Source organism: Hippocampus guttulatus, chromosome 6 (assembly GCF_054856545.1).
Source record: "Hippocampus guttulatus isolate MCC_2025c chromosome 6, RoL_Hgut_1.0, whole genome shotgun sequence".
NCBI classification, from domain to species: domain Eukaryota; kingdom Metazoa; phylum Chordata; class Actinopteri; order Syngnathiformes; family Syngnathidae; genus Hippocampus; species Hippocampus guttulatus.
The window spans coordinates 10,730,206-10,746,611 of NC_141266.1; the positions used below are offsets into that span (position 1 = coordinate 10,730,206).

Below are 16,406 nucleotides of genomic sequence, written 5' to 3' on the forward strand. Positions count from 1 at the left end.
CTTGTGGTTTGATTCGAAGGTCCTTCAGCTCATCTGAAAATGTATAAAAGGGATGGGCAATGACAACGATGGATTGTGCCGAACCTATTCATCACCGCTAGTGGGGGGGACAGCAAATTCGAAATTTTTTTTACCATACCTCCTGATTTTTTTTTCTTGTGCAAAGGTCTTCCATTCAGAGATGGCACAAAACTTCTGAACAGCAAACCATCATGAAATACAAAAGCTCAGTTTTCACAAAAATTGACTCACTTCAATATTTTTATATTACTCTACAGTACCGCATGTCATTCAAAATCCCCACAATTACAGACTGGCACTACTCACCTGTGTCCAGAATAGGGCAGTAAAGTTTGTCTACGATGTGTTTCCACTGCATAATCGCATGTCCGGTATCCATCACAACAGCCGCTGGTCCAAGCCATCAAACGCACTTTTAACTAGGATTTTGCCAATCTTTTGAACTATGGACTTCTGAAGCCTGTTGACTGTTTTGTAATAAAGAGCCACACAAATATACTTGACTTATGTGCCACAGTGAATCTTAAAACAATATTTTTTTTACAAATACTGGCCAATGGATGGCCAGTCTTTCACTCAGGGTAGCCACCATGATACTTAAAATGGCTCTATCTTAAGTAATTCTATGCATTCTACGCTTAATTGATCATCAGCTTGACACCATTGTCCTGTTGAAGCCAAGTCAAACATTTTGTTTACAATATGTTTTATGCGCCAACACGGCATTCTGGTTAATATTCCGTTCTTGGAATATGAATTGAGCAATAAATTCCACCATTGTTATCCATCGCAGAGGGCAGCCACTTTGCTACTTGCTGTCGACTGAAAATAACATCACAGTGCCGAAGGCATAGACTTCTATTATGATAGACTAACATTAAGCAAGATGTGAAGCCACTGGCAGTCATCTTATGTTGCCACTCACTAAGTGCGGCAAACTGGAATATATTGATTTCTCGTGGCGTTTTCATGTCATTTTCTGTTTTAACAGTGAAAATGCCACAGTGGCAAACAGTTGGACCAATAATAATAACAATAATAATAATAATGCATTTCATTTAAGTCTGGGAGAAGTGCTACATGCACATTTCATTGTTAAAATTTTGATAATAAATGTTCTCTAATAGGGGATATCACTGATTGTAACTCATAGATTCGCCTACATTGTTTTCAGAACAATGATATGAAATAAAGGCCATCAGGAAAAAATTTGTCCAAATAGATAACATTGTTTTCAATGAAAAATGAACAAAAGTGGCAATGTAAGATGCCTGCCCTCTGGCGCCAGCCATGAGGGGTTAATTCATCATACATAAGTCTGTGGCCGAAGGGCTCACCTGTTTTTTGGGGTTTGGTCATGTGATGTGCCCTCAGGCACTTTGATGTCATTTTCAGTTGACAGCAAGTGGCAAAATGGCCGCCCCCTGAAATAGATTTAAAAAACACAACAACAAAAAACGGGTGGATTTTGCTGCTTGATTCATAATTCACAAATCCAATGATAATCAAAATACTGTGTTTCAATTAATGGGGGTGCATGGAACACATAATCGTAAAAAAAAAACAAAAAAACCCCACATTTTTTTACTTGATTTCCAATTTAAACTGTTGAAATGTCATAAAAACGGCAATGGCACTTTACAGAGCTTTTCACATGTGCACGACAGATTCTAAGTGAGTTGAGGAGAACCTGTGAAATGGTAAACGAGAGGCGATAGAAGTAGCTGATGACAGAAGGGTGTCCCTTACACTTTGAAATTCTGCTAAATTTAGTTTTTATCAGACCATTTCTTTTGTTCTTCTTCTGTGCATTTTTTTTCTTTTGAAATGTTGCACTGAGCGTAGTAACCACACCCGTGTGTGGCAATTACTTTAGAGGGAATTATGTTGTTCTAGTCTTTAACATTTTTGCAAACCGCTTCTTATGTTTGCTTTTATACAGCTATTACAAAAAGGTATAGCTAGCTGGCTTTTTGATTTAAATATACATCCTGTACTGAATATGTACTAAATACATGCACAGTACATCAATGCATTTCTATTGTCACACTCGAAACAAAAAAACAGTATTTCTCTAACAACACAGAACTAAATTCACAATACCTGCTTTGGTTAAAGTACATATATATATATTTTTAATTAGAAATAAGACACATTCACTTTGTGCTCTGAAAACTGTACATTAACAAACAGATGACCCCAGATAAAATAAAAAGGCTAGTTAGGAGAGGTGCGAGGGCTCTGTGAGAAAGGCTGGCGATCGAGCAGATTAGAGAACAGGGGACAACAGTGAGGAGATCCAAGAGTAAATGGTTGTGGTATAAAAACACGCAGGTTACATTGTGATACAGAACACGCATATAGTCCAGTATCCTGAAAAGACAGGAAAGGGAAAAGAAGGATATCATAATACTTATTTTGATATTTAATAATGACTCTTCAAAAGCAGAGTATGAAATATATTTAAACCACTCTGTAGAACTCTGTCATATAATTACAATGCTGTACATCATGACTCCAAATGAGCCTTGTGCTTTCATGTTCCTTTTATGTATCACAACATACGGTATACTGTATATTCATATCTTGAGCCACATACGTATCTTTAATTATTCAACATAGATATTCCTTTTTCAGACCAATTTTAAAAATGGAATTTTAGCAACACAAAGCCTGCCTGCTTGTCGTTGTCAACAAATGCCACACAGTTGGATGTACTGACCGAGTAGATGTGAGCTATCCCCGATCCTTAGGGGTGGTCGATTGTGGTCGAAGCCCAATTAGATGTCAAAGCCTGCAAGAATTTGAGAGGAGTCATTCGAGGAGAAGGCAATTCTTCTTTTGGACGCTTAATTTTGTTTTCATCCACATTCCCCTTCAACTTGTCTCACCAGTGCCAACCGTGCTAGTGTGGAGAAAAAAAAATGTCGGAGCCAGAAGGATATGGGTGATTTGTGCAGGCGAAGGGATTGACTTAAGGAGCATAGCAGCGGCAGTCTGTCCTCAAACTATTCTTGATGTTTCAATTTATCACTGATGTTGAGGAAAAACGTTTGAGCCATGTAAAACAGCAGTGCTGATTTGGAGAAAGAGAGTGCAACAGTGACGCAGTAAGACTGAATGGATAGAAAGAAGACATGACTAATTACATTACAACCATTAAATACATACTAGACAACAAGTCATAGCCTTTGTGTATGATACACAATGGAGTCACTAAATGTCCGACCAAACTGTCTCCCCCCGAAGCAGTTTGGTACTCCTGTCCATATTCAGGGAGGCAGTTCATGTCTGATGAAAACACAGTCAAAACAGTAAATGAAACAACATACAAAGACATCATGACAGCAGTTCTGGTATGCGAATGTCCTGCATTTATTGTCTTTTTTTTACTCTCCTTTTTCCTCACATTTGCAGTAGAACTCATCCAGTACATGTGACATGTTCCTTATTTGTCCAAGAGTGAAGTGAAAGGTGATGCGAGGAAATACGGCTTATTTATCACACCTCCGTTTGCAGGTCCATGATATCCTGGCCTACCAAAGGAATAGTTGCACTTGTCTTCTCCCACTCTACCGTCTGCATCTCCAAAGGGGAGGTCACTGCTGTTGCCAGGTCTTTTCTTCCCCAAGATGGAGGTGAGTGGGTCTTTTGAATGCCCTCCCACACCCTCTTACTTGGAGTCTGCTGCTTATCCTAATAACAGAAAGAGAACACATTTGCTAATTATTATTTTTATTATTATATAGTATTTTCTTGAGATATACAATTGTGTGGCATGTGATCAACAGAGCACAAATTCCCCAACATTTCCCCAATTCCATAGTAGGTTTTATTTCCATACATGGAAATGTTTTAATTTCAAAATATAAAGAGGGAAAAAAATGGTAACATTTCCGCGAAGAGGTGGAAAAGAGCTGCAGAGCTGTTTTTTTACCCTAAACAATTGAGGTATCTAATAAAAAATAGAATTTAATAAAATTTTCCTGCCAAACTACTGAAGTGATATTTAATTGTACAGTATACAACAGTTCCTGAGAGCTGCTTGAAATCTGTGTTACATGGAGTCGACCAAATTCTGGTATTCCAGCCGAGGAAGATTGAACAACATTCCACAATTCCTCAGCATTTTTTACATCAACTCACAAGTTCTCGGTTGGACTAATGTGTGGAGATTGGATTGGCTACTCAATAACATTATGTTGTGTGTTTGCAGTTGTTGTCTTGTTAAAACACCCATTTCAAGGGCACCAATGCAAGAGAAACATCCCCATATTCTGGTGCTACCATGCTTTATGACTGTCAGTGTAATCTAACTTGAATTCAGTGAAGGAGCTTTTCTTTTTTTTGTCCATCCATCCATCCATCCATTTACTTCTGCTTATCCACGGTCGGGGCATACTGGCAGCAGCTTTAGCAGAGAAGTTGAGATTTCCCTCGCCCCAGCCACTTCATCCAGCTCTTCTGGGGAGATGCCGAGGCATTCCCAGGACAGACTCCCTCCAAAATGTCCTAGGTCTTCCCCGGGGCCTACTCCCAATGGGACGTGCCCAGAACACCTCACCAGGAAGGCATCATGGGGGAATCCTAAACAGATGCTCCGCCCTGCTCCTGGCCGGGGCATCTGGCTCCTCTCAATGCGGAGGAGCAGTGGCTGGAGTCTGAGTTCTTCCCAGATGACCAAACTTCTCACTTTATCTCAAGGTGAGAGCCTGGACATCCAAAGGATCCGGGATCTTGTTCTTTCAGTCACAACTCAAAGTTCATGACCACAGTTTAGGGTAGGAATGTGGATCGACCAGTAAATTGAGAGCTTCGCCTTGTGGATCAATGCTTTTTTCACCATGACAGACCAACACAAAGTCCGCATCACTGCAGAGGCTGCACCGATCCGCCTGTCGATCTCTTGTTTCATTCTTTCCTCAGTCATGAACAAGACCTCAAGATACTGGAAATCCTCCATTTGAATCTGATCAAATGGCCATGAAATGTGGGGTCCCTCAAGAGTCAGTCCTTGGACCCCCTTTTTTCAGTTTGTATACAGCATGTTACCTTTGGGTCAAACGCTTCAGAAAGCCAATGTCAGAAAGCCAATGTTGGCTAACATTGCTATGCAAATCACAGCTATATTCATCATTGTGTCCCCAAATGACAGCAGTTCAATTAATGTGCCGTGTCACTGTCTAGCGCAAATAAACAACTGGATCAAACAAAATTGGCTTCAGCTAAACCAAAACAAAACAGGGGTAATTGTTTTCGGCAAATAAGAGAGGAGGATGTCTGTTAGAAAACACCTGGAGTCACTGTCATTACAAATCAAAGACGGAGTCCAAGATCTTGAGGTTCAAATAAACTCGGGCCTGACTTTCAGCAATCATAGAAAATCAATCACCAAAACAGTTTTTCACCAGATTAAAAACAGATCCACACTGAATTGTTGGAGGCTCAAGCAGACCAGGAGAAACATATGCATGCTTTTATCTCCAGTATAATTGATTATTGCATTGAAAAGCTTATTGAATGAGCTGCAGCTCATTCAAAACGCTTTAGCTTGGGTTCTGACCAGAGCAAAGAGATCATATCATATCACTTCAGTTCTAAAGGCTTTACACTGGCTCACAAGGAGCTGTAGAATAGATTTGAAAATTCTGCTACTTGTCTATAAATAATTGAATTGTTTGGCTCGTGTATACGTCAAATTCATGCTCATTGGATGTAAACCCAGTAGGGCTCTGAGATCTGCAGTGTTGGAAAAATTCATGGAGCCCGGATTTTAAAGTAAACATGGCGAAGCTGCATTTAGTTGGTATGCTGCATGCAGATGGACGCTGCCAATAGCAGTGAAGTCAGCCCAGAGTGTAAATGCTTTTAAATCCAGATTCAAAACATGTTTTCCCACTTACCTTGGATTGAGGTTTTTGATATTTGAGATCGTAAACCCCAACGCAACAAATTGAAACCAATGATATCTTAATGGAGCTGCTTTTAATTGAACTTTTATAGTTTTTAGCTTCAAAGTTAAAAAAAAATATCTAAGAACCCAACACTCTCACTAAACAATATTACCATACATTAGTCACATGCACTCTTGATTACTGTCACTCGCTTCTCACTGATTTACCCATTGAATCTAGCAGAACAAATGCAGTTGTTCCAAAACTCAGATTGCACACTCTCAAGTCTCCTCACACCGGTCACACCTGTTTTTACAGCAACTCATTTGCAAATTACTCACCGCATTATGGATGAAATCCTGCTCCTCACATTCAAAGCAACCAATAACCAATAACCTCAGCAAATCACCAACTTCTTTCCTATGAACATCCACCCACCTTTTCTCTCATGTCTTCCTCACCTAAATCCCCACTGCCATTCAATCACAAGTTAACTATATTTAACCACAGTTCAATTAGAGTGGCAACACGTAGGCCGAAGTGAGTGATCTCGAGCCAGTCAGTCTGGAAAAGATTTCAAAGCCCTTTCCAAAGGCTTTGGGGATTCTAGCAAACCACACTCAGAACAGCGGTGAACCTTCCCGGGAATAATCGACTTAAATGACTCCAAAGGTGCAACAATGACTCATCCAGCAGGTCACAAAAGAATCCAGAGAACTGCAGGCCTCACTGGCCTCAGTTAAGGTCAGTCATCATGACTCAACCAAAAGAAAGAAAGTGGGCAAAAATGGCATCCGTAGCAGTGTTCCAAGTAAAAAAAAAAAAAAAAAAGAATAAGAAAAGAAAATAGCTTGTCTCACCATTACAGTTGGCGTGAAATAACACTATATTTGATAAAAAGAACATCTTAGACAATGAAACGGTGGTGGCAGAGTGCTAATTTGCTCTTTCAGCACACGGACGACTTGCTATGATGAAGGGAATAATGAATTCTATTGTCTCGCAAAAAAATCCTGGAGGTGATAGATCAGCCATCAGTTCGTGCCCTCAAGGTCAAGTGCTCAGGGATGCAGGATCACAACTAGCTGAAACATACTAGCAAGTCCGCCTCTGACTGGCTAAATAAACAAAATTAAGGTTTTGGAGTGGCCAAGTTGAAGTCTAGACTTAAATGTAGAGAAAGGCTGTGGTATGACCAGAGGGGAACAGTTTATGCTGAGTTATGATTGAGCTAAAACAATTTTGCAAGAAGATTGGGACAAATTTCCTCCAGTGTGACGAGAAAGATTGAATTGCTTGATTTAGTTATTGCTGCCAAGAGGGTCACAGCCATTTACTTACATAGGGTCAGATATGTTTGGTGTTTTTCGTCTTAATAAATAAGATCATTTGGGAACTGCATGTTATATCCTGAGTACCAGGTACTGTCGGACTAAGTGGAGGTTCAGAGGGGTGAGAGCAGTGGTCCCCAACATTTTTTGTGCTACGGATCAGGTGGGTTGAGTACAAGCTGTTCGTGGACTGGCAACCATTTTCCCCCTGCCCCAATCGCATTTCAATTTTAAAGCAATGGTACTGACAACAAACATAATTATAGAGTAATTAAATATTTAAACACGTTTTTCATTCCTTTTAACAGTACAGCAAATGTAGAACACATAAAATAACACAGTAAACTAATTAAAAATGGACCAATCAGGAATAATGAATGTGTTTTAAATGTAAACATTATAATTTTTAAGTTATGATCCTATAGATCGTGTTGGCATCATTGCTACTTGCAAACACGATGAATCAAAAGATGACACAATTGATTCCTGCTTTCATCTGGTAGTTGCCGGCAAGTTATGAGTGACTAAACTGCTCATGTTTACGTGGTCAGGCTGTGCAAACTCGCATTTTCATGCTTTCCACTTGGTCACTTGGGTGCTACTTGTTCAAATACTTCAACAGGTTTCTTGTATTGTCTTGTTTTTGACAACATCCCACGCACAACAGTGTCCTCCACCCCGTCGCTCTGGAGATACCACCAGGGGAGGAACTGCTCTTGTCAAAGCAGTTTCATTTTCGGAAGTCATGGCCACTCATCAGCTGCACGTTTAGATGTACCCGTACGTGTCATTAATTTGTTACTATTACTTTCTGTGTACTGCTTCTTCTTTTATTTATTGGCAGATTCTTTTTACTTCAACTTGTTAACCAATGTTGGAATGGGATGTTCGATCCGCTAAATTTGCACATATTTCTGGCATAATTGGCCGTAATGGCGTAAATATGCTCACAGCTGGCCACTGGTCACGTAATATCACGAATCATAATCTTATAATCACCCAGCCCTATTTACATTGCCATTTGGAAGGTAAGGGCTGGGTGGTATTGGATGGGGATGGTGTGTAGGACTGTTGCCCAGCAAAAACAAAAACAAAACAAAACAAAAAGATCGTGGTCTGTCTCTGTGCTGCCTGGTACCAAATGGGTCGCAATCCGGTCCCGATCTGGGGACCGGTGGTTAGGGACCCCTGGGTTCGAGATTTTTCCATTGCCAGCCCCTCCCTTTGGAATGACCTCCTATTAAACAATACGACTATTTTCAGGGTCATAAAAGACGTGTCATCTGAGATCTGGGCAGGGTTCATCAGTCTACACAAATAGGGCAGTTCGAGCTTGGCAGCTGTTTTATCTCGTGTTAGATTAGGCATCTTTGGCACAGTAGTAGATAGGTGACTGGAGCTAGGATGTGATGTTGCGGTGACCTTTTCTCCAGTCTCTGCGCATCTTCCTATCTATTTATACCCTTGCACACATTTCTAGTTGAAACCAGTTAAGACCGTGGAGTCACATGGACTTGGCAGACCCCATGCCATTGATTGACCAAAATTTTTTGCCTTGAAATAAGAGGCAGGGCGATTAACCAACCAAGTAATCGAATGAATAATCCGTGGGACAGTAACAGCCCAAATTATGACATTATTTTATGCCAAGACACTGATCGTGTTCATTATTTCTCACAATAATTAGGAAACAGATAAATAGCAATATGCTACACATTTCAATAAATCTCTTCGATTGTTCACATTTTCAATTGATCACTTGGATAACATTTCCAGAAAATCATAATGTCCTGACCTATTTTTCGAACAGCCCCGTGGACTACTGATGTGGTCCTTGGTGGGCTACCTGGCGACCGTGGGCACCATGTTGGGGACCCCTGCATTAAATAGTTCAACAGACGATATACAGTCTTCTGGTAATTACTATTAGTGGACATTAAAGACAAAAAGGACCGGATGAAGGTTCCCTCGGAACTTTTCACTAGCTTATGTAATAATAATATTAATATTGATTATTACTATTAAATGGTCACTGTACAAATTTTAATGGGTGACACCCCTTGCCTCCTTGCACTTATTTACCAATCTGTCCATAATTCCTTACACATAGAACTGGTGTTGTTTACCCTTGATAATGAAATTCTAAAGTGAAATGAAGATGACAGATTACTTATCAAAACAAGGTTGCAATTCCAATCATTTCTACTCGCATGAAAGGAAACTTGATCTCCCCACACCAGGGATAATAACACACATAATTATAATCAACATGCAGTCAATGTTTTCTTACAGCATGGGAACAAATAAGTTAAAATGACAATGATAAACACTTGCAAGAAGGGGGGGGGGGGTGAACCAGAAAAAAATGAAAGATGGGACAACAGCACAATAAGCCAGTTTGCGGTCACAGCTTCGTGTGGGCCTGTAAAGCTCCTCAACAGCATCGATTGAGTTGACGTGAAAACTCACTGAATCTGACTTCAAGAGAAAACTCCACCCACGTTTCAGATTTTCGCTTGTATTAGGTGAAAGGAGAACATCGTTAGAGGGGTGGGGTGTAGAACAGAATAAAGTCAAACTCTTTACACTTATGTTGGTCTTGTCGCTGCCGGCAGAGGACACGCTCCATCTTTTAGTAGCTTTGGCATCAACAGGTGAAGACTCTACATCCATGTCTGCACTGTGAATCTTCCTGTTCAGGTCCTGAAACATGTCCTGGTGGCGTTTCCGGGTGTGCATTATCTTCTACACAAGAAGATTGTACATTACGCACAAGGGAAATAGCATAGACGCCCATCAATTCCACTTCGCCCTCTTCTTAGTCATCTCTAATCTCTCTAATTACGTTTCATACCTAACAGTGAATAAGATAAGATAAGAAAACCTTTATTAGTCTCGCAATGGAGAAATTCCCAATTCACAGCAGCAAAGTTATGAAAGGAAGAAGTAGAACAACAAAACATAGGAGCTGCTGGAAAGGCAGCCACTCTCGCAGCGCCATTTTGAACAAATGTTTGCAAACATCAACAGATTATAATACAAAAGTGACAAATCGAAGCTCTGTGTATGAATAAAAGAGACTAAAATTACCTCAAAGTCAAGCTCTGCATAGCGTGATTTTCGCCTCTGGTGGGAGGAGATGATACAGACAGATTAATGACTTGTAATGATATTATGCGCCACTTGAGAAGACAAATGCTTGAGTATCCTCAATACATTTCAGTCTGGTGGAAAGTCAATAAGGGATTTTTGGCGACTCATAGGAGCACAGTGATGGCAAAGGGAGAAAACTATGTTTGTCGCTGGTCATTCCAGCCCCGTTGGCAAAAGCTTGCATTTAACAGATTGTGACCGAATGACCTTTAAGTCAGCTGTCACCGAATAGAGAGGGGAAAACCTGACCTTCAGGCTACCCAGTTGCTCTGGCAACTGCTGCTTCACACGCCATTATGGAAGTGTGTTTTGCCCTGAAGTGAAAAGACACCAGCAGACAGATGTTGGGGCCACTGTGTGCTGCTCACTCCGCTGCCACATCTTGCGACTGCAGTCAGCACTATAAACTGGACTAAACTCGAACTGTTTCACCGCCAAGGGGTTTCTTATGTTCATCCTTGCTTACGTTTTTGGATGCAGTTTCGTTCACCCATGAAATAAGATGACTGTTGTTGAATTTAAGGCATCGGTAAAGCGGTGACTGGAATATGCGTCAAATGTATCAAACTGATGAATGGATAAACAAAAGAAAAATATCAAAGTGCATATTATGTGATGAGACAAAAGAATGTGTAACCTACCAAAAATAACTTTGATACATATACAATACACAAATCCTACTGATTTGTCTTCAAATCTGGGTAATGCTGGTAAATACAATGTAAAGTCTCATGGTTATAATATTCCCATGAACAGAGGCTATACTTAAATGGACGGAAATGTTCCAGTTTGATCTGATTAAGGCGACACACTGCCAGCATCTTGTGTTGTCACTTGTTTTTGTTTGTTTGTTTATTGAACATACAAACATATAACAGAAATTTGGCAGGGAGTCAAGGGAAGTTAAAAAAAATTTAAAAAGAAAAAAAGTCATCATTCAGCACAAATTAGATGGTCAAAGGAAGTAGGAAAAAGTAAAACATCAATCTAGTCCTACCCCTTGTACTTTATGAATTTTAACTTGTTTGCCATTAATATAATAATAGATCATTCATTTAGTTGATCTCAATCTGAGAAAAGGAAAAAAGTCAACATATAGGCCTACACAAGTATACAAATGCATGTACGCTTATGATATGATAAGATAACCATTATTTGTCCCACATTGGGGAAATTTGCAGTCTACAGCAGCAAAATTGGGGGTGTGAGGGGGGTAAAGAAGAAAAATATATATATATTACATAATATGCATGCATAATATGCATTTTTGTTGGAAAGACACCAGCATTGAATGGCAAGTTCCATATGTATTTGAAAGGTTGCACAACATGTTCTATAATATTTTGACGAATGTCATATTAATGTTAAAACAATCCATGGACTTTTCTTTTTTTTTAAACATTTTGACAGGAACATGGTGGAGGAGTTATTTTGTCGATATTGATCCATTTCAAACGTGTTTATTGGCTCAGGAATTTCTTTTGCAAGGTTACAACCGATATTGAGAAAATACGCTATTTCTGCAGTTTTATCAACAACAGTATTTGTGTCTTTTATAAATTATTCTGGATTGTCTACTTTTTTAGAGCTTTTTTTGATTACATGATTTAGTATTTTCCATTCTTGGGTGTTGCTTTTGTTCTGCTCTAATAATGCATGATAACGATCTCTCTTACTTATTCTTATAATATTTACAAATTTATTTTATAGGTCTTATACTTTCTTTCAGCGCCTTTAGTTCTCAATTTTATAAATGTTTTACATTAAATGTTTTTCTTTTTACATGCATTCTCTATACCACGTCTTACTTAAGACTTTATACTACCTGGTGACTTTAGTTAATGGAAAATGTTTCGCATATAAAGAGATTATAGTGGACTGAACTGCATCATACGCAATATTTGGGTCTTCGTTTGAATAAACCTCAGACCAGTTTGGATTTTCTAGGTCTAACTTAAAAGCAGCAAAGGAACATTGTGTTCTTTGTCTTATTTCTGATATTTGAGTTGTTAACTTTGTTTGTTTTGTTTTTTTAATCAAAATCATTATGGAAAAAAATGCAAAGACAGGGAGATGGTCACTTATGTTGATAATAATAAGATCACGTTCCATTTTAGAGTCAATTTTATTTATAAATATGTTATCAATAAATATGGCTGTTTGAAGTGTTATTCTACTAGGTTTCAAGTTAACTGGGAACAGACTGGTGCTTGACACTGTATTCATAAAGTCAGTTTTTTTTAATGTCATTCAGATTTAACAAACAATTCAATGTTAAAATCATTTTTATAAATATACAGTGTGTGTGTGTGTGTGCGTGTGTGTGCGTGTGTATATATACTGTATATATATATATATATACAGTATATATACACAGTCAAACCTCGGTTTCCGAACATCTCTGTTCCCAACCAAATCAGTTTTCGACCAAAAATTTTGAGTTGTTTATGCCTTGGGTTACGACCGAAAATTGGTTCTCAACTAAACTGAGCGCACTTGAATGAGCCACTTGACTCCTCTCGCCCTCGTGTAGCGTTCCATTGTGAACAGACGTGTTCAATAAAGATTTTTTTTTTAAAAAGAGCGTGGTTACGGTTTTCGAACAAATCGGTTTTCGAACTGCCTTCTGGAACGGATTTTGGTCAAAAACTGAGGTATGACTACACACACAATACAATACAATACATGCTGATTTATATAGCGCTTTCACAACAGCGGCAGCTGTAACAAAGCGCTTAACAAAACAGTTAACATAAAGTAAAATAATAAACACAACACATAACATAAAACACGGACAGTCGTGCAGTCCTAACCACTTTTCCGTCACACGCTTTGTTGTTTGAAGCAGTTTGAGATGAAAGATGAGAGAATCAAAGTGTCCTTTAACCAGTGGATCAGAGACGTCATGCTCAAAATGTGCACACGTCGGCTACAAGCTAAGTTTCAAAGTCAACAAGAAGCTGTAGCATCCATTGACGAAAAAAGAGATTGGATTCCTGTCCCATGGAAATCCATTTCAATTCCAAGCGGCGACTCTCGGTTCCAAATATGCATCGGCGCTCTGCGCCAACGCACCTCTCTCCTCATCCTCAACTTCAGCAGCCATCCATCCAGCCGCACCAACGCCGACTGTTCAACAGCGCCGACATATCCACTGAACAAAACGGGGTTGTGAAAAATGCTGCCCATTACAGGCGCAAAAAACACAAGCGCCCCAGGTCTGTCCAGCACCGACAGTCAATGGCGCCGACATTCCTCCCAATCAAAATCTGTGCTGGTACAGGCGTGCTGCTGAGAAGGCGCAACCACCAAGCACAGATACTTTTCCTTTGATGAATGTCGTGGCCAAAAAACGCTGAAAACAGTCCTTATCAGGTCCACACGATGAAACAATAATCAACGTGTGACAAAACAAAAGACAAAAACACCAAAAAAGAACAAAAAAGCAACGCTCTTGAAGAGCACTTGCCGAAGGCTGCCTACTCGGGCGCCATCTTGGAAAATATATATATATATATATATATATATATATATATATATATATATATATATATATATATATATACACACACACACACACACACACACACACACACACTCTTCCCTCTCCCGAGCCACTTTTTCCAGCTCTTCCCGGGGGATCCGAAGGCATTCCCAGGCCAACCGGGAGTCACAGTTTCTCCAGCTTGTCCTGGATCGTTCCCAAGGCCTTCTGCCAGTGGGACATGCCCAGAACACCTCACAAAAGAGGCGTCTAGGAGGCATCCTAACCAGATGCCCAAACCACCTCATCTGGCGCTTCTCAACGTGGAGAAGCAGCGGTTCCACTCTGAGTACCCCCGAGATGACTGAGCTTGTCACCCTATCTCCAAGGACACGCTGCAAAGGAAACTCATTTCGGCCGCTTGTATCCAGAATCTCCTTTTTTCGGTACAACCCTCCACTCGTGGCCATAAGTAAGAGTAGGAATGTAGATCGATTGGTAAATTGAGGGATTTGCCTTTCGGCTCACCTCCTTCTTTATTCCACAACAGACCCATGGAGAGCATCACAGTCGACGCTGTACCGGTCCGCCTGTGGCTCTATCCTTCCCTCACTCATGAACAAGACCTCAAGATACTTCAAGATAATTTGTCCACTTGGGGCAGGATCTCCTCCCTGACCTGGAGAAGGCAAACCACTCTTTTATGACTGAGGACTATGGTCTCAGATTTGTGCGTTCTGATGTTTGTCATCCCAACCATTTCACACACGGCCGCGAAGCGATTACTAGTAGATGAGAAAAGCATATCTTTAACCTGGGTTTAAAAGCATTTACACGTTATTGGTATGTTTTGAATCTTTATTCATTCATATTATTCTCTCTGATAACAGTGGTCAAGAAATATTTTGGTTCCAAAATAAGTTTCAACGGTTTTAGGGTATTTTGATGTCGCTAAATCCGAAAATTATTTTGGCTTTTTCGAATTAGCTGTAATTTAGAGATATTTTTTCCCCAATAAAGGGCTAAAAATACGCAAAACAATACGCTACAACTTTGAGGCTGTGTCTTTTCAGTGTATTGCTTGGGCAAGATTATGGAAGTATGTCTACTCACCTCCAGGGAACTTGTGGATAGCGTAGAAACAGTTTCACTCTTGGTCATCATAACAGAGTTTCCAGATTCTGCTCCATTACAGGTGCTGCTGTCCACTTGAGAGTCTCTTGGCAGGTTTTGAAGGTTGTGCGCAGGTGAGTCTCTCTCTGAACATGACACACTGACCTGGTCAGCAGGCAAGCTCTTCAGTCCGAATCCAAGCACTGGCTCACCACTGACAGGGTTAGCCAGGTGGATGAGCCTTGTCTGAGGCAGCTGCTCAACACTAATGTTGTACTTGGTTGGATGCTCTTCTTTGCCCTTAGCTGGCCTTAGGGTAGCTGTGTTGTTGGTTGGTAATAGGACTAGCCCTGGGGCTTTGCTAGTGCCCTCACAACTGCTTCCTTCGCCATTCCTTTGTGGAAGGTCACCATCTAGCTGCTTAAAGAGCTCACTGTCACATATGTAAATGGATTTGGCACCTGGCAACTCAGTGCTGATTCCTTTAGTGGTACATTTCTCTCTGCGTAGAGTCAGTGTGTGGCTGGTATAGTCTGCCATGTTCTGGAGATGGACCTTGGCCATACTGGCTGGCATTGTATTGAAGTTAGATCCCCTTTGAAGGGTTACAGCCCCGGAAGTGGGCTTTTCCTCTCCCTGGAGGGAGGAGTGCTTCATAGTGCCTAGGTGAGCAGACAAGAAAGATGCGAAAAGAAATAGTCTTTCAAGGTACATTAAAGTTTGACACAATTCATCCCGTGATGCTCGTCAACTTTTGAGATGGTTAGCTTCTGACATATCCCTTTGAGATCAATTATAATCAAAATAATTTATTCCAGAGTCCAAACTCATGACTCCATTCAAACTGTTCTCATCATGTGCGCTCTGGACAAAAGCTATTCACTCTGATGTTAAGTAGTCAAAAACAAAAAAACACTCATAATTTTAAGATGGACAAGGTTGAGAAAAATCACTCATGGTAGATCGAAAATGTGAGACAGTAGAAGTAAAGAAAAATCTGCAACAATTGGCTGCGGAATATTGTCGTGGCATTGCCAGATGTGCCGAGGAATTAGAAATTATTATTTTCGATAGGGTTGTGGTCAGAGCAGAGCTTGCATAAAGTCATAGAGTTTGTTAACTACAGTTTGGAGTGTTTTTTGCGTTTATTTTTCCATACCCCAAAACAGCCTGACTCATCCCTGTGTGGTCACCTTTCCATTTCAGTTTTTGGGAGCCATGCAGTTACAATGGAACCGCTTTCCACCTTTCAACTGGTTCTAAAACGCAGGCCGAGCAGGGTCATGACATTGTCATATGATTGGCCGGCGTATGTATAACATTTCTAAAATGATGCAGCAAGGAATTGCACTGTAGATGCCCATTTCCATGTTTTAAGTGAGCGAGAGAAAGCCAGACACCGTCAAGTCA

At 40.2% G+C, this 16,406-nt stretch overlaps 1 protein-coding gene across 7 annotated transcripts in view; it reads right to left on the reverse strand.

Annotated features, from left to right (window-relative positions):
- Positions 1–2,139: 2,139 nt before the first annotated feature.
- Positions 2,140–16,406, reverse strand: part of adgrb1a (adhesion G protein-coupled receptor B1a) — a 116,303-nt gene continuing 102,036 nt past the window's right edge. For 5 of the 7 annotated variants that reach the window (XM_086113114.1, XM_086113115.1, XM_086113111.1 and 2 more), the window contains 4 exons: positions 14,997–15,658; positions 10,337–10,372; positions 9,833–9,991; positions 2,140–3,717 (listed from right to left, as the gene is read on the reverse strand). In XM_086113114.1, the coding sequence (XP_085969240.1) occupies positions 3,523–3,717; positions 9,833–9,991; positions 10,337–10,372; positions 14,997–15,658 (1,052 nt within the window). In that variant the 3' untranslated portion in view covers positions 2,140–3,522. The remainder of the gene's footprint in view (positions 3,718–9,832; positions 9,992–10,336; positions 10,373–14,996; positions 15,659–16,406) is intronic. The other 2 variants (XM_086113112.1, XM_086113116.1) reach the window with 2 other exon arrangements.